Genomic DNA, 23,711 nt, shown 5'->3' on the forward strand with positions numbered 1-23,711 from the left:
ACAAGGAAGGGAAATCCTTAGTGTTGAATGTGATGGTGCAGGAAGCATGGCCAAGCCTGTTGCCCAAGAGATGGCAGAGAGCACCATCTGAAAAAAAAGCCAGGGCAGAGGAAAGGGTATTAACATCCAGAGCCCTTGTCCTGAGTAATGGAAAGCCCTCTGTGGATGCCAGAGATCAAGTCCAAGGTAAAATCTGCAGTCAAAATAAAACATTCTTTACCAGAGGCTGAGCTTGATGATTCATATGCTAGAACACTTAACCCTTTAACGCCGAAGCCCTATTTACAAAAACGTCTCCCGTATGCCGGCGGCGTTCGGTGAGTTAGCGCCGAGGAAGCTGAAAAAAAGTTTTTCAAAAAATCACAGCACGCTTAGTTTTTAAGATTAAGAGTTCATTTTGGCTCATTTTTTTTTGTCATTGCCTGAAGTTTAGTATGCAACCATCAGAAAAAAAAAAAATATCATTATCATATATAAATATTGAATATATGACAGCGAAAAAAAAAAAACTCGTATATAATTGTATACAAACGTGCTGTAAGCAAAACGGTTAAAGCTAATGACTTAATTTTTTTTTAGTTGTATTGTACACTAAATTGTGATGATTTTGGTATATAACAAATTTTAAAACAATCAAAAGCAACACAGAGAAAATATTATCACAAAATGATGCATGAATTAAGTAGCACGGATGTAAAAATTTTTTTTTTCAAAAATTCACCATAAATTGAAATATTGTGCTAGAGACTTCCCGTTTGTTGAAAAATGAAGCTAATTGATTTAATATTACTAGACTGTAAGTGGTTTAGCTTACAATTGCAGTTTTCGACCATTTGGTCGAGTTAAAGTTGACCGAAAGTCAAATTTTTCTATTTATCGTGATTTATATGAAAATATTTCAAAACTGATAAAGCTACAACCATGAGTTATTTTTTGTTGTATTGTAAATGAAATTGCACATTTTCATATATAAAACTTTATGTATTGACTAATATAAAATGGTGCAAATATTACAACAACGAAAGACGAAAGAATTTCTGAGATGTTGGCCGAGGTTACCCGGCGCAGACGTAAGGAAAATGTTTTTTAAATTCACCATAAATCGAAATATTGTGCTAGAGACTTCCAATTTATTGCAAAATGAAGGTAAACGATTGAATATTACTAGAATGTAAGAGTTTTAGCTTAAAATTGCGTTTTTGACCATTTCGGTCGAGTTAAAGTTGACTGAAGGTTGAAATTTTGGCAGTTATAAGTGATTTATGTGAAAATATTTCAAAACTGATAAAAGCTACAACCATGACCTAATTTCTGTTGTATTCTACATGAAATTGCCCACATTTTCATATATAAAAGTTTATGTAACGATTAATGTAAATGATGCAAACATTACGACAACATGTGAAAGAATTTCTGAGATGTTGGCCGAGTTACACGCAGCGCAGGCGTAAGGAAAAAAAATTTTTGTTTCAGAAATTCACCATAAATCGAAATAATGTGCTAGAGACTTCCAGTTTGTTGCAAATGAAGGTACATGATTGAATATTACTAGAATGTAAGAGTTTTAGCTTATAATTGTGTTTTTTTACCATTTTGGTCGAGTTAAAGTTGACGAAGCTTGAAATTTTGCAGTTATCGTGATTTATATGAAAATACTTCAAAACTGATAAAAGCTACAACCATGAGTTATTTTCCGTTGTATTCTACATGAAATTGCGCACATTTCCATATATAAAAACTTTATGTAACGACTAATATAAAACAGTGCAAACATTACGACAAGCGTGTGTAAAGAATTTCTGGCGCACGGACGTAAGGAAAAAGTTTTTCAAAATTCATCATAAATCGAAATATTGTGCTAGAGACTTTCAATTGGTTTTGCAAAATGAAGGTAAATGATTGAATATTACTAGAATGTAAGAGTTTTAGCTTAAAATTGCGTTTTTACCATTTCGGTCGAGTCAAAGTTGACCGAAGGTTGAAATTTTGGCAGTTATCGTGATTTATATGAAAATATTTCAAAACTGATAAAGCTACAACCATGAGTTATTTTCTGTTGTATTGTACATGAAATTGCGCACATTTTCATATATAAAACTTTATGTAACAGCTAATATAGAACAGTGCAAAATTACGACAAAATGGCGAAAAGAATTTCTGAAATTTTTTCGCCGAAAGTTACCGTATGGGCGTAAGAAAACATTTTTTTCAAAAATTCACTATAAATCGAAATATTGTGCTAGAGACTTCCAATTTGTTGCAAAATGAAGGTACATGATTGAATATTACTAGAATGTAAGAGTTTTAGCTTACAATTGCGTTTTCGACCATTTCCGGTCGAAGTCAAAATTGACGAAAGGTTGAAATTTTTGTAGTCGGCGTTTTGCTACGTCCACTGCGACATTCAACAGACAATTTTAGTCGGCGTTTGCTACGTCCAACAGGCGTTTAAGGGTTAAGGAGTAGAAAAATGAAAGGATACTGTCCATCAAGACAGGCTCAAAGAGCTCTCACATCTTAGGAACAACTTCCTGACTAGTTGGGGGCAGCGTGTGAAGATAAAGAAGGGGGAACCATTCCAGATGTCAGAGTGAATCTGGCTACCAACCCAGAGGCAACAGCAACTGGAATATGAAACATCATGGTCACTTAGCTCATTGACATGCTTGAAGTAGCTCAAGGTGATCCAAAACTCTACTTGAAGGGGCCAAAGAATTGTAAGGTTGCCCAGTAATGCATTATAGAACCAAGGAAATACAGCTTGGAAGGCCACTGGAACTCTAATAATAGATTACTGAAGAAAAAATCAGAAAAGGATCAATTACTTCATTAAAGAAGACTGCTTAGGAAAAGGGTCCAGAGAAATGAGAATCTCAACAGTCGAGAGAGAGTAATCATTCATAACTTGAAGAAGTATGCCTGTAGGGATGAGATAGGTTGTTATTCAAAACCATGAGTCCTGCCCAGTTGTGAACAAGGAGGGTTGGTAAAAGAGTTGCAGGAAATGGTGACAGTGACAGTACCCATTAAACAGACTTCACTCACTCAAGCTAAACTAGAAAGCTTGTCAAAACAAAGACTCCTGCTGGAGAAAACCTCACTCTGAAGAAATCTATGAAATCCATGACAAGTCTTGGGTGGTATAAGAGCTACTGTCGCTGAAGTCAGAAAATGTAGTAAGCCTATCAACATTCAACAGGGCTTGAAACTCAACAAACAGCCACCTTATCAGGCCAAACACTGAAAGTTTCTGTGTCCTGGCCACGCAAACCCTGAAGTGTGGCCTCTACTGTTTGAACCACCAAGATTGGTCAGAGGAGACTGCACAGAGGAAGTATAACATTAAATGAATCTGTAATCAGGTTGCACATGTCCAAGGAATGAGACCATCTTGATAAGAAAATTTTTGATGACACTTAATGGTTGCAGGAACAAGGAAGAATATACAGAGATTTTTATAATAATAAGATGTCCTGAAAAATAATGTACACGAGTTAAATTATTTGTTGTTTTTCTATATACAGGTACTGTACTGTAAACTGAACTTTTACTGAAATTGTTCATGTCTGATAACAATTATGAAAAAGTGCGAGCACCTGCTTTTTTTGGATTTCTTGCTTGGATTTGATAAACAGGACTTGTCCTTTCAGTTTTCTAAGAGAGTATTTACATCTGCGTCTCAAGGTATAATAGCCAAAAAGTCATATATGTACCAAAATCATGGTACCATATCTTCTGTGAACTCAAGTAATATTCTCCTATGCTTTTACCTTTAAATAAAATACAGAAGATTCTCCTTTATGTCCCTTATAATTAAAATAAGTTTTTCTTCTACGTTCCTTGTAATTAAATAAATTCCTCTTCCCTGTTCTGGACCTGATCTCCCAGTGATCCCCAACCTTTCACACCTTGCCCCTACTGTGGCTTATGTTAGTACTAAACACATGTTTATCTTGCACAGCCTCTTCCCATGGCTTACTACATGTTCATGGGCATTTCATTGTAGTGTAGATTCTTCCACATCCAGAAGTGTCTATTTGGGATTGGGAAGAGGGAACTATAGCATGGCAGGGGCAGGAGTCAGAGCATGCAGCATACCTGCAGACTTTTCTAACTGCTTTGCTGAACTCACTGCTCAGCATTTTAAGGCAGTGTGTGCCATAGTAGCAGTGGTGACCACTGTTTTTGGTTGAATGACCCCTCTGTGATGAACACTTGTTTTATAGGCCCATGCAAAGAAATCTGAAAGTGGGCCCAAGTTAGATCAAGCCTCCCGGTCAGAACATCCAGATCTCTGAGGGAAGGCCTAAGGTCGATCAAGTGTCTCATTGGTCAGGTTATCTTCAGGACAGCCCCAAGGACAACCCACAGTTGGAACTTCTCTTTGGTCAGGTTTTTAGTCTCCTATGCTCATGAATCGGTGTCAGAACTTCTGACATGTCTGCAGGTGGCTCAGGGAAATATGGGTTCAGTGTATCTCACCAACAAAGTTGAAATGACTGATCATTGTATTGTCATGTGTGCTTGTTTTCACCTGTCTTGCAAATGCTCTGTAGAGAAAAACACAAAGGGGGCAGGATGGTGTTGGTCTCCGTGAAGAGCTTAAAGCTGAAAGATGGAAAAGAGAGAGAGAGGCCAAGAAAGAAACATAAGGCATTTACTTTCCTTGAATTTCCACTCTATTTTATTAAAAAATTAGATTGGTGATATCACAGTGTATGTGAGGAAATATGAGCAGAACATAACAAGCAAAGACTTGATCTGAATGAGAAAAATCATGATGGAACCAAAGTTACAGTGTACAGTACTGAGGAAAAACTGCAAAATGAAGTGAGTAAGCTGAATACTTGTGGTGAGTGCATAAGTTGCAGCATATGGATAAACAAACAATATTCCAAGCACATTACACAGGCAAATACTGCAAGAAAAATCACTGAAAAGAAAATCAGCCACAGTGCATAGGTGTGCTGTTCATGGACTCAAGCAGGCAGTGATGACATGATCATCACCAATGACAGCACAATCAAAAGAAGCATTCTCAGAAATAAAAGGCAAGACACCAATAAAACATAGAAAAAGTAACACACATACATTTGAAGTATGCAGGAGAATGTGGAACTTCAATAAGTAAGATGAATGGTATGTGATGAATTTTAGATGAAAGGATATTGGTTTGGTATAGAATATTTATTATCGTATTGTTACAGTATTATTATTACTGTACAACCAAGCTGCAACCCAACGTCCCCAATGGAGAAAACATCCCAATGCAGAAAAAGAAATTGGGTAGTAAAAGGGACATAACAAAGAAAAACAAGTAAAATAAAGCAGAATAGATAAGATTAACAAAGCATTTGCACTCGGGTTGAATTTGGAAAGTTCCAACTATCCAGCTGTGTATACAGTACAGGATTAGGAAAATCAGTATACAGTACACAGTTAGGTAAAAGCAGGAGCAAAATTTTTGGAAAACTGTATAGCATTGAATCTCACTTAAGAAAAAGCTAGAAAGCTCAAATTATCTGCTTATCTAGTACTGCTTGGTGGATTACTGTACATCATCTAGGAAGATCAGAGTGCAAAAGATGATCAGAAATATGAAAAAGTTTATGGAGCTTGCACAATGAGCTAATTGAAGAAAGGTACCAACAACAAACTTGTTTTCCTAGGCCAAACCATATATCATGTATATAATATGAAAAATAATGGGCCCAGAACACTACTTTGAAGTTAACTTTTTGTTGAATTCATTCTTGTATGGAAGTTGGACATACTACAGTACATCTTTTCAAATATCATGATATATTGCATTAAATGTTGAATTTTTAAAATCTGATTATTGTATTTCTTTTCAGGCTAAAAGTAAAAGAGAACTTGTAGCATTTTTGTTAAGTGATTTCCTATTACTGACGAAGCCAAGCAAGTCAGTAGCATCGTGTTCAACATTAGCTTCATTAGAAAGAGCGCTTGCATCGCTTAACTGCACCATGTACAGAAAGGTATAGTGCACTGATTTACATTCATCACAGTCATGTAAATAATACAGTACCATCAACAGTCAACAGTGTTCATCCATTCAGAGCTGCAGATGTTGGTTTATTTGGAAACTAAATTAAGAGGCAAAAAAGATAAATTTTGTTTATTGTTGATGGTACTTTATTATTTACATTATTTACAAGACTGTAATTGTTTTTTCTTTTGGAAGATTAGCAGTAGTACAGTATTATCAAATGAATATTGATGTATTAGGGAATGTTTATTTCCCTTTACATTTTATCGTAGAAGCAGTGCAGTGTATTGTGAAGATACAGCATAACAGTGGTATGAAATTTAGTTCACTTATTTTGGTTGGAACAGTCATCAAGTTAACTACATAGAGAGAGCAGTAGTATGAAAATGTCAAAATGAATTTTAATCAGTTGCTCTTCCGTCCTTGATTGGCATAATTTTAATATCTTTTCTTGTATTTTCCAGCCAATGTTTTTAACAGATTTAAAAGTGGAAACTGATAAAGATTCCGAACTATGTTATACCCTCATAAGTTCCACGTGTGGTGAGATTGTTGTGTCAGCTCCCACTGCAAATGAACGGAATAATTGGCTGAAAAAGATAGCTATAGCACAAAAACATATTCAAGATACTGAAAGATCTCTTCTCCAGAGACAGCAGTCAAGTAAGTACAACCTTTTCTTTACTGTTTCATTTACTTTGATAATAGGTTTTACAGTGTTCAAATTCAATACAGTAGCCAGAATCAGATTTTCATTTAATTTTTATTACAGATTTAGGGTCAGAATGTTGTTTTTCCTCTTTTTGTAATGATGGATGAAAATAATTAGTATTTTTTACCATTTTTCAACATAGACCATTCAGAAATTCCTTTATAGAACTAATTTTTTAAGATTACTTTTTTGTAAAATAGCATCACATACTTTTACATTTTATATAGGTTTGGCTATTTTTTAACTAAAAGTAGAAATTTTCATGAGAAATTATTTTTTTCTGAATAAAACAATGGTGGCCAAAAAACAAAAAATTTTAATCTTAAAAATTTTCCGGAAGTTGTTCTCTCTACATCTGTGAGATATCTTCTAGTTCTGAAATTGTATGTACAGTATGTGATACATGTATCTATGGTCATGTAAGATTGGTCTTTGTGCAGGTTTTGCTTTTCTGTAAGGCAGACTTTATGTTGGGCATAAACATTTTAATGTTGAACCGTTAAAATTCATGTTGATTCTATCATTTTACTCTTTTTGTCTTATCTGTTATTTCTTGAATTATTTACTGAAGTAAATTTCAGGTGTCCAGACAATATTTTAATAAGAATCTTATTTATCTGTATTTTAAGGTTAAGGGCACCATATTTTACTTAGTTATTAAAGTTCATGCTTAAAAAGGTAGATTATTGCTTGTAATTTGCTTCTCCTCCTACTCCTTTCCAATTTTTCTTCTTACTTTCTTGTTTGGTGAATATTGTAGCTGAAATCATTTGTTGGATATCTCTTATCAGGATCTTTATCCTCAGGACAGATTTGCATAAAGTAAGGGATCCATGTTTTTAAACAACAGTGAAATGGTTATGTACAAATAAAAGGGAATATACTGCAGTGTAGGAAAAAAATTGTAGAGAATAAGACTGCCTGAGTATGCTATGAAAATACTGTATTGGAAAAGGTGCTGAAAGAAAAGTTTGGGAAAAATGATCAGAATCTATCATTATTATTTGGCTTTATCCCAGAGAGGTTAACAACTGAGGCAGTTTTTATTAAGAGGCAACTGTAAGGAAGAGATTATACCACATATGTGTGTATCTTGAGAATGCATTTTACAGAGTACTAAGACAAGTAGTTACACATTTGGGCATTCTCAATGGCAGAGGGTACTGGACAGGCTCACTGAGCTAGCAATGTTACTGTATTATAACACAATGTCAAGAGTAAGGATAGTGGCAGGTGTATCAGTTGAATTTTTTGCAAGTTCTGATGTCCATCAAGGATCAGTCCGGAGTTCTTGGCTGTTTCTTAGTAATGAAAGGAACCACAAAGGAGTGCAAAAAGGGAGGCCCCTGTGAGTGGCTATGTATAAATGACATGGTGATAATACCAGAGTCAGAATAATAGGTTGTAGAAATGTTTCAGAGGTGGAAGAGTGGAATGGAAAGGAATGAAAATAAACAAGACAAAAAATGAAGCTTAAAGTCACTAGAAAGGAAAGAAGGCAAAACTACAGCGAGGAAAGTGGCCACTTGGATAGAGAGGAAAAAAATGTGAGGGTTAACTCTGTACTTTGCATCATACACAACAAATGGTGACACCCAAGATGCTCAGGATTGCAAAGTGGAAATTCTTGATGTTCAAAATCAATAAATAAGAGAAGAGAGTATGAGGTAGAGAGGGAAATGAAGCACCAAGTTGTGGGTAGGCTTTGATATTAGAAAATATGTATTACCTTAAAAACACAATGGTCTGTATTGATAAGGCAGTAAGAAAAAGTATGGCAGCATCCTGTGTGAAGTGGAGAGAGCTTTCTAAATATAAATGGAAAATAAAAGGCGATGTGGAGAGAGCTTTCTATATAAATGGAAAAAGTATCCCATTAGTAAATAGCAAAAATGTATGATGCATGTATAAGGCCTGTACTTTACTACTATATGCAGCAGAGACAAAAATGTGTTGCTACAAGATGCTGGAATTCCTGGCCAGAGTAGTGGGAAAATCATATTACAAATGAAGAAATGGTGGATAAATGTGGTGTGAAGATGCTGGAATATGGGCTGAAATAGTCTGGATATGTGAGAAGAGATGAGGACCAGTTAGTTAGAAAAGTAGTAGATATTGAAGTAATGGGATGATGCGACCAATAGGAAACCTAGCAAATCATGAAAATGGGGTACAGATAAAGACCCAGACCAGATAGGAATTCAAGCAGAAAGTGCACAAGACAGAAAACAGTCTTCTGTTGTTGTATAAGAAGTCATTTGCTTCATAAACCCATCATCCATATATAGCCTGAAGGGTAATTGAAGTGGGAGTTTTATGTTGTTGAAAATCCCAAACTGATTAATTGTACCTGCATCATCCGTCTAGTGCACTGTAAAGCTATGGTAAGATCATGATTTAAGGCTTTAAAGCTTGAGGAGCTTCTAAGAAGGTAATGCATATGAAAAACAGTAGTAGATGGTAATACCCAAGACATTCTAGATCTGTCTGGGTGCTGTAAGGAAGAGAAGAAGAGAGAGTTGTCAGGAGGAACATGAAGAATCTTGTCAACCTTCCTTTGAACATAAAGCCTGACTCAAAGCTAGTAGATCTGCAGGGTCTGTTGTTGGCTTATGTTGCCTCTGAAGAAAAGGTATCTACTTTTGAGTCTTTGCTGGATAGCCTATTTTCATAAAACTTCAGCATATATCAATTTCTGTTGAATCTCCAGAAATGGGATGGGTGCAGCAGTGTCTCCTAGGCCAGAATAATTCCCAGATCATTTATTAGAAAGGACAGAAGATGAAAAAACTTGTTATTGTTAGAGAGGAGCTATTAATTGTTATTAATTCTGTGTTCTACTGTATTGCCAGCCAAGCTACACCTCTGATTGAAATAGCAGAATGCTACAGGCCAAAAGCCTCAATAAGGGAAGAAGCCCAGTTCAGAAAATGAAGTTGAGAGGTAAAGGAGACACAAAAAAAAATAAATAAAAAAAAACTAATAAGGTAAATGACACAGTAAAATAAGATAAAGAACAAATAAGATGAAACCCACATCAGCCTACTCAACAGACGATCATTTACACCAGTTTAACTTCTCTATTTACAACAATTCAACTACTGGATTAGGAAGATCATTCCATAAATGGGTCATAACAAGAATAAAACTTATAAAAAAACTGTTATTGAGCCTCACAGAAGAATTAGCTACATATCTATTCTAAAGTATGGATGGTATTATCTGGGAAGCCCTGATGATGATGATGATGATGATGATGATGATGATGATTATTATTATTATTATTATTATTATTATTATTATTATTATTATTATTATTATTATTATTATTATTATTCAGAAAATGAAACCTGTTCACATGGAACAAGCCCACAGGGGCCATTGACTTGAAATTCAAGCTTCCTAAGAATAGGGTGTTCATTAGGAAGAAGTAAGAGGAGGTAAAGGGAAATACAGAAAGATGAGATCCTACTTATTAAAAAAAAATAAGTGAATGAATTAATAAATAGATAAAAATGTATTAAAATGCAGAGAGTGTTATCAGGGTATAAATGCATTGCATCTTTGCGTGAACTTCTGAAGTTCCAAGTGCACGACATTCTCTGGGAGGCTGTTCCACAGTCCAATGGTGTGAGGAATAAAGGACCTCTTGAACTGAGAAGTTTGATAGCGAGGCATATTTACTGCATATTAGTGCTGGTGTTCAGTGAATCTGGTTGCTCATGGCAGAGATATAGGGGGTCAGGGATCAGTTGTGAATATGAAAGATCTCTGTTAAGATACAACTTATGAAAAGGTGACAGACAAGAGACCATCCATCGATATCGATAGTCCAAGCCATAACTGCTACTATTAAGAAACAGAAACCTACCACCACGAACCACTCTATCTAAAAGAGGTAAATCTCTGACAGAAGCAGACATCCACACTGGAGAACAGTATTTTAGTAAAGGAAGCACAAATGACCTAAAACAGGTTGCATTGATTTTATCACTGTTATAAATATATGAGACCTTACAAATAATACCTAACTTTTGTGCAGAATTTGCTGAAACTTTCATGAGATGTTTCTCAAATTTAAGATGCGAGTCAAAACTTACACCTGGAATAGTTGAAGTTTCAGACTCATTCAGCAAAGTTCCATCCACCTGAAGGGGAGGATGAGGTGGAAAAACTGAATGCAAAGGATGATCAGACCTGTGAAATATACATCATGCACCATAAGATATTTCTAAGTTATTTAATAATTTTGATTATCTTCAAGTTCCTGAATGACCAGAGCTTGTCAAAACTTGTTTGATGAGACCAAAAGGAAATTGGTTTCTCAAATAAGCAATGGTAGTTAAGTTGTTCAGCTTTTCCTCTTGCCAAGTTTAGCGAATGCTTAAATGCCTAAGCTGTTTAAAAGATTGATTTGTTCTGTGTGGCTCATCATTCAGGATTTTCCCAAGGATAAGGATCAAAATCATGCAAGCTGTTGTAGGAACTAACAAGACAAGAAAACAGGCTCATTCAGCATGTCCATGTTTCACTCCACTCCTGGGATAAGTCTCAGCAATTCAGCATACTGCATTCAACACCTCACACATTAAGTCTAAAGGAGTCAGACTGATCATTAAAACCATAGCCAACCTCATGCTTGAATATTTTGTAGGGCATTGATCCAGAATTTTTGCTTGCTGCTCACTCCAATAGAAGTGCTTGACCATAAAGGTCACTAAGCCAGTAAGGGTCAACTACTTTCAGCTTAAAAATTGGAACCTTGGTGCTACTGTTTGGATCGTGATGGATCAGAAGGAGAGGTCACTGTACTCATGAATGTATCCATTCTAATCCTGAGAGAGAGTGTGATACTTACACATGGCTATCTGACATCTCAGTAGCTGGCATTAAATATCAGATCTCAAAACTAGCAAGATGTTGATGTTTTGAAGTGGCTATTTTTACCTGTTGGTCAGGATTCAAATAGTGTGTAATGAAAAGGTTTGCATGTTAAAGATGTTAATTATGTCAGTTTTGTTTTATTTTTATAACCAAATAGTATTTACCATAAGCACCCAATCTCTAGTACAGTAAAGTACAATAAATGGCTCTACTACTGTACTGGTACTTGGAATACTTTGATTCATTGTCAATTATGCAATGCTCAACTTTTCATTATTGTTCTTATAGATATAGAGCTTCTCAGTGATACACTGAAAGATTTTCTATTTTCAGTTTTCCCATTATTTTATCTTGATTTTGTGGTATTTTATGACCATCTAGTTGATTTCTGTGGTGTATTTTTAGCTTGTGTTGTTTTATTTATTGATATAGTAATGGCATCAGAGTGATTAATAGAATTAGGTTTTAAGAAAGCATAGTTAATACTCATTTTGTGAGAGGTGTAACATCTAATAAATAACTAAATTTAATTAGTGCCCGTCTTCCTTAATTATTAAAGTTTGGCAAAGACAAGAATAATTGTAACAGTTATGCCTTTCAACTTTCAAAAATTAAGTAAAAAGAAGATTTTTTATTATCTGATAGCCTTACTTTGTAAGTTCCTCATTTCTCATTGTGCTTTATGTGACCTTATAGTATTATTTTAGGATGATTAGTATAGAAATGTAAGATGCACTGTTTCATAGACATGCTCATTTTTTTCTTTGAAGCATATGGTAGTGAAAACTTGGCAAAAGCATCCTAATGCCACTTTGAAATATGATTATCAGATATTGTAACTCTTTAAGTACAGTATTCAGTAATACAGTATATAAGGATTTATGTTAACAATAAATAGATATGCATTAAATAAGATATTTTAAGTGGATATTTGATGCAAGTACAGGTACATTATCTCAAAACCAGGGATCTGAGAACTGACTTCATGTTTCTAAATTGACAGTTGCAAGACTGAAGAACATATACAGTATTTATTTAAACATCATGCAGGTTGACCATCACTAATCCGGCATCATTGGGACATGGAGGGTGCCGGATTAGCCATTTTGCCGGATCAGCCATTTGTTAGGCTAGAATACACAAAACCCAGTAGCTAAGCACCTCATCTTAGAATTAAAGTATCCCATAAATCAGTACAAGTTGGTTAATAAAGAAAAGACAATTATCAAATACAGGTAGTGCTCGAGTTGCGATAATTTGACATACGATATTTCGAGTTTACGATGGGGTTAGCAATAATTAATACCGATACGAAAATATTTAGGAAAAATATTTTTTAGAATTCACCAGCGCAGGCAGCGAGAGAGACCAACTTACAATAGACCAACTTCTTTTCCTCCATCTCTTTATTCCATCTGCTAGTTAAAAAGTAAAAGAGAATGATAAAAGTATTGTTAGTAATGTTATACTCTTGTGTAAATGCGTACAGCCATAAACAACCGAACGGGAAACTGTTGTTTTGCTAATAATCGTATCGGATAACAACTGTTGTGCTTGTATTTCAACCATCGTACAGTAATACACAATTACTGTAGTTATGTTACGAATGACGTTAAGTACTGTACAGTAGGACTGATATATTTTTTACACTATACCCTTATTTGGAGAAAAGATCGGCAGGGAAATATACTGCTGCAGTAACTTTAAGCTGCAAGTTGTAGCTGAAGCTGAGAAAACAATGTTAAAGCTGCCAATGACTATAAATTATCATGCATCGGCAACATGGATGAAACGCGACCATAAATAAAACTGGAGAGAATGTATTTTAATCAAAACTACTGGGCATGAAAGAATACAAATTACTACTGTTTTCACGCCAATAAAAGATAAATACGTAAAGCTCGTATTATGATGAAATCAAGAGAAAATAGTGAACAGAATCTTGATTTATTTCACACAAAACAAACATTCCCCCAAAACGGCCAGCCACGATTCCTGAGAACGTCATATATTAATGGAAAAAATAGCTAAATTAGTTTTACAACGAGACATTTAAGTTATATTTCGACTTAAAAACACTTCGTATAACGAAAAATATCCTCGCCCCAAATAAATAAAGTATCCATATTAATTTACGCTAACTAGAAGCAAGAAAAGCACTTTGAACTTAGTTAAATGCGGCGAAATAAACACCGCGATACCGATTCCCAAAACAAAACATTGATCGCAGTTTATAATACAATTGGAAACACTGTAGTAAAGCATAACTTTTTAAAAGATCCATGAAAAAGATGCACATTTGTTATGTTGATGTTTGTATAATACTGTTAATATGTGAATAGAGTTCAATATAATGTAGGCTAGGCTACCAGTTTGTTGATGCAGCACACTGTGCCACGAAATCGAAGCGGCCGGCAAGCGAGTTAGCGCAGCGACCCGGGAAATTTGAAAATTAATGCGGAAACATTGGAAATTACACTAGCCGAAATTTGTGCCGGATTACTGATTGTTCCGGACAACTGATTGCCGGATTAGTGATGGTCAACCTGTAGTTACTTTTCATAATAGGTATATGTGAAGTGTGAATATTGTAAAGTTGGGTATCTCTTACTCGTTTATTGAAGTTAAGACTATTTTTTAAAATTTTACCCTGGTATTCCTACTTGTGATCAGTGTTTCACTGGAAATGTGAGTTTTCATTTCCCCTAGTCTTTTCTGAATATTAAAATAGAAGACTCATTCCTTTATAGTGATGAACATTGTTTAACTAGAAAAATTCAGTAAACCTTGTTCCCAGTATTTGAGCAAATGTACCTTCAAAACTTATACCTTGTTTACTAATTGATATTGTTGTGAAAATGATAGAAGAAAAAGACTTAAGCATAGTGGGTCGAGTTTTGGTGACAGTCATGGCAGGAGTCACCTTATACGAAAAGCTTAATGAGGGTAAGAGATTGTAATTGACAGTTTTGCAGCATGAAGCATGGTCGGTATACTTCTGATTTAGATGCATGACACATGCCTAATATAGTGCAGCTTTATGTTTGTTTCATTTACTAACACATTTTACTTAATTATTTCTTCATCATTTTGTCTTCACAATGATTTCATTTGTTTCACCAAATTATCGATTATCCCAGTTGATATGAAAAACTTATATCAAATTATTTCAGTATCACCCAGTGGATAGCCATCTTGATATTTTCCTCCTATTAACAAGGAAATTTTATGTACTGGATTACATCTGTTGAAATAGCTGACAGTACACTTTTAGCTAAGCCTTCTGAGCCTGGTTAGGTATAACAGAACAACACTAAGGTGGGTGATAGACTTATAAATTGTGTTGCACTGTGGAAGGAAGGATTCAATAAATTGCAATATCATTTTATGGGGAGAACATGTAGAAGTCTTCACAGAAATGAGAATTTGTACTAATTGCCAAAGATTTTGATTTCTGGGAGAGAGAGAGATAGTGTATTTAATAACTTATTAATTATTGTTATTAAGATCAGTCTTTTACTTATAAAATTATGTTGAACTATAATGAAGCTAGTGCTGTGTACCCATCACTGAAATTAGGGAAAGTACAGAAGTTATGATTTGTTACTACAGAAAAAGAAATTCAGTAATTTTCATCAGTCCTGGAAATGAAAAATGAATCTTACAGATGCTATGACTTGAGTCTCAGTATATTGTATTTATTTTAAATGTATTTTGCCATGAGATATATCAGTTTCCCAGCATATACAGTACAGTCGTCCCTCATCTATTGTGGGGGTTAGGATCTAGAACCCCCTGCGATAGGCAAAAATCCTTGAAGTAGCAACCTTAGATTTATTGTATTATTTACTGTATACATATACTGTATATTTTAAGGCTTTGTAAACTCTCCCCACACTCTTATAAACCTTTCCCACACTGTTATTAACCTTTCCCTCACTCTTATAAACAATGCACTGAAACACTTTCTATACTCTTAAACCTACTTAATTTTAACAAAAAGAATTATGAACTGTATGGTGAAAATGGCGTAGGGCCGGCTGGGAAAGGCTGATAACAAAATCAGTTTTATTTACATTTTGCAAGGATAATCAAAGGAATCGACAGTGTGTTTGTGTGCATTTATGTTAGAGAGAGAGAATAATCAGCTTCTGGCAGATGTGAAAACAATTCCTCACACATGTATGATTGTCAACACGCTTTTTACACTTGGGTCTTGAGTGCAAGAAGGAGATTAATTATACCACAGCACATCAACTTACTGTTGCCCAGACAACAGAATTTAAAATTGTAATCCAATAAACATGAGGATTTTTCAAACAAGTACAGTAATATGTAAAGAATGCAAGTAAGAAAAGGAAAGAGACATCAAATAACTTTTCACAAGGAAATCATTTAAACAAACAGTCCAATGCGCACAGAAGCTGAATGAGGTGCCAGTGTGTTTATTATGGAGCTGAGGTAGTTTTACAGTGTTAAAAAATTGTAAAAAGCAAGTGTCACTCTATAGGTATTTACTGTAACATAAAGAAATGATTCGGGCAAATTGAGTGTAAGTGAAAGAAACGGACGAAAAGTAGTGAAAGAGAAAAATATTCTAAGCCCAGCTGGAAGTCAGTGGGAAGCGTACCCCCATCCCCCACCCAATAAACCACCACCATCCCCTCCCTCTCCTCTCTACCATCTCTCTGCCAGCCCAGTCCCGAACACTCTCCAGTAAGACTCGTTCGATTTCTTATTGTTGCTGCATTGCATTTGATTGTTTTTATATTATATCATAATGATAAATTTATTATGAAATTCCCTTCTTTTATTTTCTTTATGTGAATTGTTACTGCTTTTATGTACAGTACATATAGTAATGTTTTTAGTCTCTTCTCTCCTCAACAATATAAATGCTCCTCCTTCTATCTCAAGTTAGCTGTGCATCAATGCATTGACATATGATTTTGTTCATCTTTTATATCAAGTTTTGTTGTGAAATGCTTTATTCTTTTATTTATTTTGTTGAATATGTTTATCATTAAACAATATATTGTAAAGGAAAAAACATTTAAATACAACCTTTCCCACACTCTTATAAACACTTGCCAACTAGCTCAAGCAGAAGCAGCCATACTGCATTTTCCATACGTGCTAGTGTTTGGCTACTCGTCTGTTGTACGCTACGTATTTTATTTCAGTTCCAAATTCACTGCATAATGTAAAGAAGACCAGCGCACAGATTTATCAAACATTTATTGAATCATGGAAAACAATGAAAATATGAGCAGTTTATCTGCATACAGAAGTAGAGATTGTAAAAAACAAAGGGAATAAAGGGGGAACTTAAATATTGTTTTCAATTTTTCAGGCTAGGAAATGCTTATTTTACCACAAAAATAGAAATTTTAGGCTAGAAAATGCTTTTTTACCATAAAAATAAAAATTTTAGGATAGAAAATGCTTATTTCACTACAAATAAAAATAATAAATACTGCAAAATCCGTCAATATAGTGAAAAATCCACGATACAAATTGAGATATATTAAATTTTTAAAATCTACGATGCAGTGAGACCGCAATGAGTGAACCGCGATATAGTGAGGGACGACTGTATATAAAATTAACTTTGCTCTGCATAGTGCATTAAATTTACAGTGCTGTACTCTATTTCTACATGTCTTGTGACATTCCAGTGTTAGACAAGTGTACAGTATACTGTACTGTATACCTAGGAAGTATACAGTAGAGTATGTGAATTTTAATCAGTCCCTGATTCTGAGCTTTCTCATGTAAGCAGCTTGGAACATTGCTCATGTAAGACAAAGGCTAAGGCTCCAGAGTTAGAGCCCACATGTTCCAGGCTAAATAGTGTAATGCTGAGTTTACATTAAATTTTTGGGTTAGGTTCTTCAGTTCAATATTTCACAGTACCCCATAAATATTTATGCACTACAAAACATCATATAAGTACTGTATCTGTAAATTTGTGTGTATATTATTGTTTTAATGGTTCTATTTTATTTGATTAAGTTGCAGATGAATCCAGTCTCTCTCTCTCTCTCCAAGATGGTATGTGTGAAATTTTTTAATATGTAAAACTTGGCCTGTTTATGTATATACAGTACTAGTGGACTATATTGTCTAGAGTGTATTTAGGTTTTTTAACAGAGCTTCATGTTCATATATTTTAATAATCAATTATGGATTGTGTATAGATACTAAATATGTTTGGAAAATGTAGCAGTTTGTGTTTTCAGAAAAAGAAAGATTGTTGATAACTGCAGTTGTATTAGGATACATTTAACAGTGCTACCAATGTTAAGGCTTACATTTACCATTGACGTTATAACCCCTACGCTTTTGGCTTTTTGTGTACAGTATTTTCCTCCCTCTTTAATTTAATTTAAACAAAGATGGATTAGATGTTAAAAGTTGCTTTACAGTTATTCAATTACCAGCAGTGTCTGAGATAATTTCCACTGCATGCTCAGTTCTTCATGAGAAAATAGTCTTTAGTAATTCAAACAGGATTGGTTATGAAATTCTGTTATAAAATTAATTTACAGTACTTATCCTTTTATTTATGACTTACCATTTTTTGCACTCATGGATTTGCTTCATAGAACAAAAAGCAATAGCTGGTAGTCCCGTAGAGCCTCACAATATTTCAAGCTTTAGGCACTTGGGTGGGTAGGTAGCCATCCTATCACTGACCTTAGGTAAGTGACTCATACAAGAGAATAACTCTCTTATTTGGTGGTAATAAGGTTCGCTGTAAATGATGTTGCTTCCACTTTACCCTCTTGTATTTTTTCATCCAAACTTTTTGGGTACTTGGTAAGTTCTTTCAGAAAGATGTCTCTAGTACAAGTATATAAAGTTTGTTATAGTAAACCCTAATTACAGTGAGATAAAGGCTGTCAGCTGTGGAGAAAATTGTGTACAAGCTTGCCAGCTTGAAACTTCAACCCCAACTCAACAAGGTTACTATGCATCATAAAAACTTGAGGTGCCCTTTATCACAATTAGCTAATTGGAACTTTTATATTATATATATAATGAGCATGTCAATCAGCTTACTATAGAATTAACTTTTGAGTTAGCATGTTTTCTGTTATTCTATCAGTAGATATGTGTTTTAATATACACCCACATAGCATTATGCAAGTTTCCTTTTTCTCTTATTACGATCCACATCATGTCACTAGATAAGTTCAAGGCACAGAAGTTAGTGTATAGTTTACCTTTCAATTACTGTAGAGATGACTAGCCAACTATGTTTCTTCATAGCCTATTCCCATCAAATCTTTGTCCCACTCATGATATCACAGTTTCTGTGAAGTATAATTGAAAATTTCATGAAAGTTGAAAGTAAGGTTCATATGACTGCTCATGAAAAGATAGACCATGATGCACATATAATTTTTTCATTTATATTTGAAGTAGGTTATTTTAACAGTCACTTTTGAAAGTTATGATGCAAGAACAAATAAAGATTATTGATGGCAGGAAACCTGTATTGTTTGCCGACAGGAAGTGACAGATTCTGCGTTATGCAGCACAACCTAGTAAAGATACATTGAAATAAGTGTTACTAATTAGACTTTTTCAATTAATTGAAATTAATATATCAGTATCAAACATCAGCAAAATTTCATGTTTTAACCAAAACATGAAATTTTGGAGTAATTTGGGACGATTTCTTTCAGAATTTATTATAGTTCTTGCAAAGCTGCCAAGTTATTATTTTATGCTCTTGAGTTTAGCTTGCCTTTATTTTTTTACTTCTTGCTATCAATTTTACACATGCACAAAAATCGTACTTTGAATAAAACCAGTGGTGATTTTATCTTAATCATATTGGCAAGAAGATAAAGTATTGCCAGTATTGTGTGACTTGAATAATGGATTTACTCTGAAATCATATTTAAAATCAGAAATTATTTTGATGTCTGTTTTTGGTGATTTTTCTTATTCTTTTGATGATGATCTACAATAAAGGTGTTTTAACTAAATTGCAATCCCAATTTCAGATTTAAAATATTTGAATTATCGATATGTTATAAGCATTATTACAGTATTATAATGAGAGTAATTAAAAATATAACAGTGAATATACTGCATTCCTGTAATTAAGGCAACTGCTTTATGAATATCAGTATCAAAAATAAATTTCATTAAGTGGCAACTTTACATAGAAATGGGATACATGGTGTAATGAATAGTGTTTGGGTTGCCAAACTACACAAACCAAAAACCAATTGAAAAATTCCACCGATTCCCACCCTAAAAAGTACTTTAACCATTGGCTCCATTTTCCCTGAAGTGGAAACTTGTAAACCTATGTGCAGAATAATTGTAGGTTGTCAATTGCATTTTTTTTAATACAGAGGGAAAATTTTGTACCACTTAAGAAATTTACATTGATTATTATTTGACTGAATTGGAGATATTTCCTTAATGATAACTGAATCCCTCAAGATTTATTGAAAGAATTAATTTTTCTATATAAACTTTTTGAGTTTTAGTATAGTCTTTTGCCTTGTAAGGTTATATTTATAGTCACGTAGTAATGTGGACATGATAAAAAAAACTGAATAAAGCTTATTTATCAAGATAGGCTTTTATACGTAAGATTTTTCATGTCATCAGATGTATGTAGTTGCTTAAATACTTCCTTTAGTCATGCAGAAGCTACAGCTTTCAAACATTTTTTGAAAGTGCCACTTTTTTAATAGAATTTTTTATGTACCATAACTGTGGACATTAAAAATATTGATACAGTTGTAAATTTTTCTCAACTGATGTAGTTTTTTTTTCTGTATCATAAAGTCATTTCCAGGCTATTGTATTTTTTAAACCATGTTGAATGTTTGAATTGGTTCTTGACAGATTTGTTGTTTTCATGTGCCACAGGTGTATTTATTATATTCTTTTTTCATGAACCATGAATGAGTTTTTCATGTGCTGAAATTTATTGAATTTCTTTTCCTTCACTGTTTGAGTCAGCAGCATATAAACAAAAGTAATCTTCTTGCTCTAAGGTCCCATTGTTACCCATAAAGTACTCCTCTGCTTGTTTCACTATGAAGCTGTTTGGTTAGTTTTCCCTATTGTACTTCTCTGCAGTAAAGCATTATCCCCTTTCTTGAATGGGTGGTATGAATTTTTATGGTCTTAAAGGCATTTGATATTATGAAGTTTCACATGTTCAGAATCTGTCAATGTTGCACGTATCTTTTTTATTCACAGCTGATATTTAGCTTCTTTGGTTGCATTAAATGGATATTTATTTTTATCAAAGCTACAAGACATCTTTTTAAGTTTAGAAGAGCTGCCATACACCCCTAATGAGGATGTTTATCTCTTTTCTAATATTTTACTAACTAAACTGCATGCTCTTCTTAGTTCGAGACAGAAGACCCAAAGGCATCCTTCGCTTGCATATACTGAATGGAACAAACTTTAATTGTTGGGGAAAAGGTACTTTCAAATTCAGTTACCTGTTTTTAATTTTAAATATTTTCAAGTATTTCTGTTGATGCAGTATTGCTCCTACCTACCTAATACAAGCTAGAGTTCCTATACCAAAAAGAAAGTGATGGACACGGACCTTTAGACTTTTCAAAGGTTGGATAATTAGTGGCAGAAGTGATTCTCCCAAAATCATGTGTAAAAAGCAAGGATTTTAGAATTGGACTGCCTTGAATTTAAAGGTATCAAATGAAATAATTAAGAAACAGTCCATATTTCTTTTTCAGTTTTTTATTAGAATAATGATGTCACATTATTAGCTTTGTGGAATCAGTACCAATGTAAGGTGTTACATTTATCAAACAACTTTGTTGGGAAGAGGCATAAGAATTCAGAATACAGGATGTAAAAATGTAGCAGTAGTAGTAGTGTTAGTTTGTAATGTATAGAAAAGGTCACTTTTTCCACACTTCACTGGTACACTAGAAAAACAGTGTCATGAAGTAAAATATCAGATTTAGGAAAGTACAATTTAGACTTGGCTTGAAGTGTTGTACAATGATCTAGAACCTTGTAAATGAGTTATGAGAAACTATGAACTAAGCCATCCAACCATTACCAGTACTGTACTGTATACAGAGCAAATGTAAGGAAAGCTCATAATTTTCAGTAATCTTGTCTCTAGGACAGAGCATTTATTGTAAGCTAATTTTTTTATTTTTTTTTATTTTGATGATTGCTGTTACAAACTGAATATGATGCTGTGTAACTTCAGAGTTTTGTATAATACCATATAACTCTTGATGCAAGCTGTTATTTATGATAACAGGAAATTGTAGTATTTTTATAATTTATATACTGCATCAACAGAATTCTGTAAATATATACTCATACTTTTGCTTTCTCTTAAGTTTGTTTTTTAATTTTAATATTGTATTTCTGGAAGGATTTTTAACAGATTTTAAATATTATAGTTTCTTTTAATTTTAATACTGTATTGTATTTCTGGAAGGATTTTTAACAATTTTAAATATTATAGAATTTTAGAATTTGATGTACAGTATTGATAAGGAACCAAAAATTCATGTAAGTAAAGGTTATACCATGAAATTAAATTTCAGTGCATTGGTATCTTGCAAAGAAATATAAAAATTAGATCATCATCGCGTGTCTGTAAGATTTTATTTATAGAGAAACTGTTTTTATAAAAAAAATTGTTTTCATACAGACCCATTGATCATAGGTATGCCTATAATAGCACACTGAATCTTCCAGGATAACCAAACTGTTACATAGAAGAGGAGAATAGTTTCACTAAGTCCATGGTATATCTCAGCCAGCAAAACTCACTTTTTGTGAAAACTGTATGTGAAGCTGTGATATTCAAGGGTCCTAGTAGGTCCTTCATTATATGATTTATGGGTTTTATGAAAAAATTTGTTTTATCCTAAAACATATGTGTTCCTACCAAACCTGCCAACCTTCAAGAGCCTTCATTCACCTTCCAAATATCCCAAGAAACACACTCTGGAGTTTTGAAGATATAAGCACAGCAGCCAAGAGTTATTGTTTGTGCATGAAATTCCTTCATGTGATAATAAACTGTCTTCATAAACTTAGGTAGTTTGGAGGATGAGCTGAAAGTGGAAGGGGAAATTGTTTGTTTAGATAAACAGAATGGAGAATCTACCAACTAAGTTGAATCTTTTAAGTCAATGGTCTGGTTAATCAGTTTGATAGCAGCTAGCGGAACTGCCATGTTTCTTGTGATCACTCCTAATGAATTTAGTTCATGAGCCAGTTGGGTAGGCTATTTTGCTCTAATAGGAATAGTTATGATGGCTAATATAAAATGTCATATAAATCATGTGGAAGTAGTATATTTTTCAAGCAGTCACAGATAAAAAGTTCTAGTAATGTCTAGTGGAGAGATTTGGCCTTTCATTATACAGTACTTGCCAATAAATAGGTACTGATATCCAAACTTCTGTCATCTTTTGACCAGCTGTTGCATTGCAAAAAGGGGAATGAAGCTATACAGTATGTCTATTATTAGAGTACATACATGCAACTGAATTTGTAAATATAATTAGTACTGTAATACAGTAACTGCAGAACATAGAAGTAGGATGTGGATGAAAATAAAACAAATGAAAACAGGATTTTGTATTACAAGCAATCTCTTTTTTCCCACTTCAGCTGTCTGCATAGAGGTTCCCAGCAATATAGGTCTCTTCCATTTCTAGGTGTTGTTTGATTTTTAAGGGTATTACTTATACCTAATACAGTATATTAAATTATTAGTGTGTACATATATATATATATATATATATATATATATATATATATATATATATATATATATATATATATATATATATATATACATATATATATACATATATATATGAAAGTATGATTTATGATTTCATCTGTCAACTTATATAGGCAAACTATGTAATCCAATCTGAGCCCTTATTGCTTTTAAAACAAACCTGGCTGGTGTACAGTAGAAGTTCAAATATAGGAGTTTAACATCACTTGATCTAAAGATCATACATCAGCAAGGGATAGTGCTGCTAAGTTGGTTTTGGTTCTCTTCTATCCTGGCAAGATTTAGCATTTGAGCAGTGAATATCTTGTCAT

At 33.7% G+C, this 23,711-nt stretch overlaps 1 protein-coding gene across 25 annotated transcripts in view; it reads left to right on the plus strand.

The window, feature by feature from the left end:
- Positions 1 to 23,711, plus strand: part of LOC136847770 (intersectin-1-like) — a 189,529-nt gene that overhangs the window by 157,305 nt on the left and 8,513 nt on the right. For 13 of the 25 annotated variants that reach the window (XM_067119653.1, XM_067119652.1, XM_067119654.1 and 10 more), the window contains 5 exons: positions 5,856 to 5,999; positions 6,475 to 6,673; positions 14,472 to 14,552; positions 17,622 to 17,660; positions 21,000 to 21,074. In XM_067119653.1, the coding sequence (XP_066975754.1) occupies positions 5,856 to 5,999; positions 6,475 to 6,673; positions 14,472 to 14,552; positions 17,622 to 17,660; positions 21,000 to 21,074 (538 nt within the window). Of the gene's footprint in view, positions 1 to 5,855; positions 6,000 to 6,474; positions 6,674 to 14,471; positions 14,553 to 17,621; positions 17,661 to 18,214; positions 18,311 to 20,999; positions 21,075 to 23,711 lie in introns of all 25 variants that reach the window. The other 12 variants (XM_067119672.1, XM_067119660.1, XM_067119676.1 and 9 more) reach the window with 9 other exon arrangements.

The sequence above is a fragment of the Macrobrachium rosenbergii genome, chromosome 17, assembly GCF_040412425.1.
Source record: "Macrobrachium rosenbergii isolate ZJJX-2024 chromosome 17, ASM4041242v1, whole genome shotgun sequence".
NCBI lineage: Eukaryota > Metazoa > Arthropoda > Malacostraca > Decapoda > Palaemonidae > Macrobrachium > Macrobrachium rosenbergii.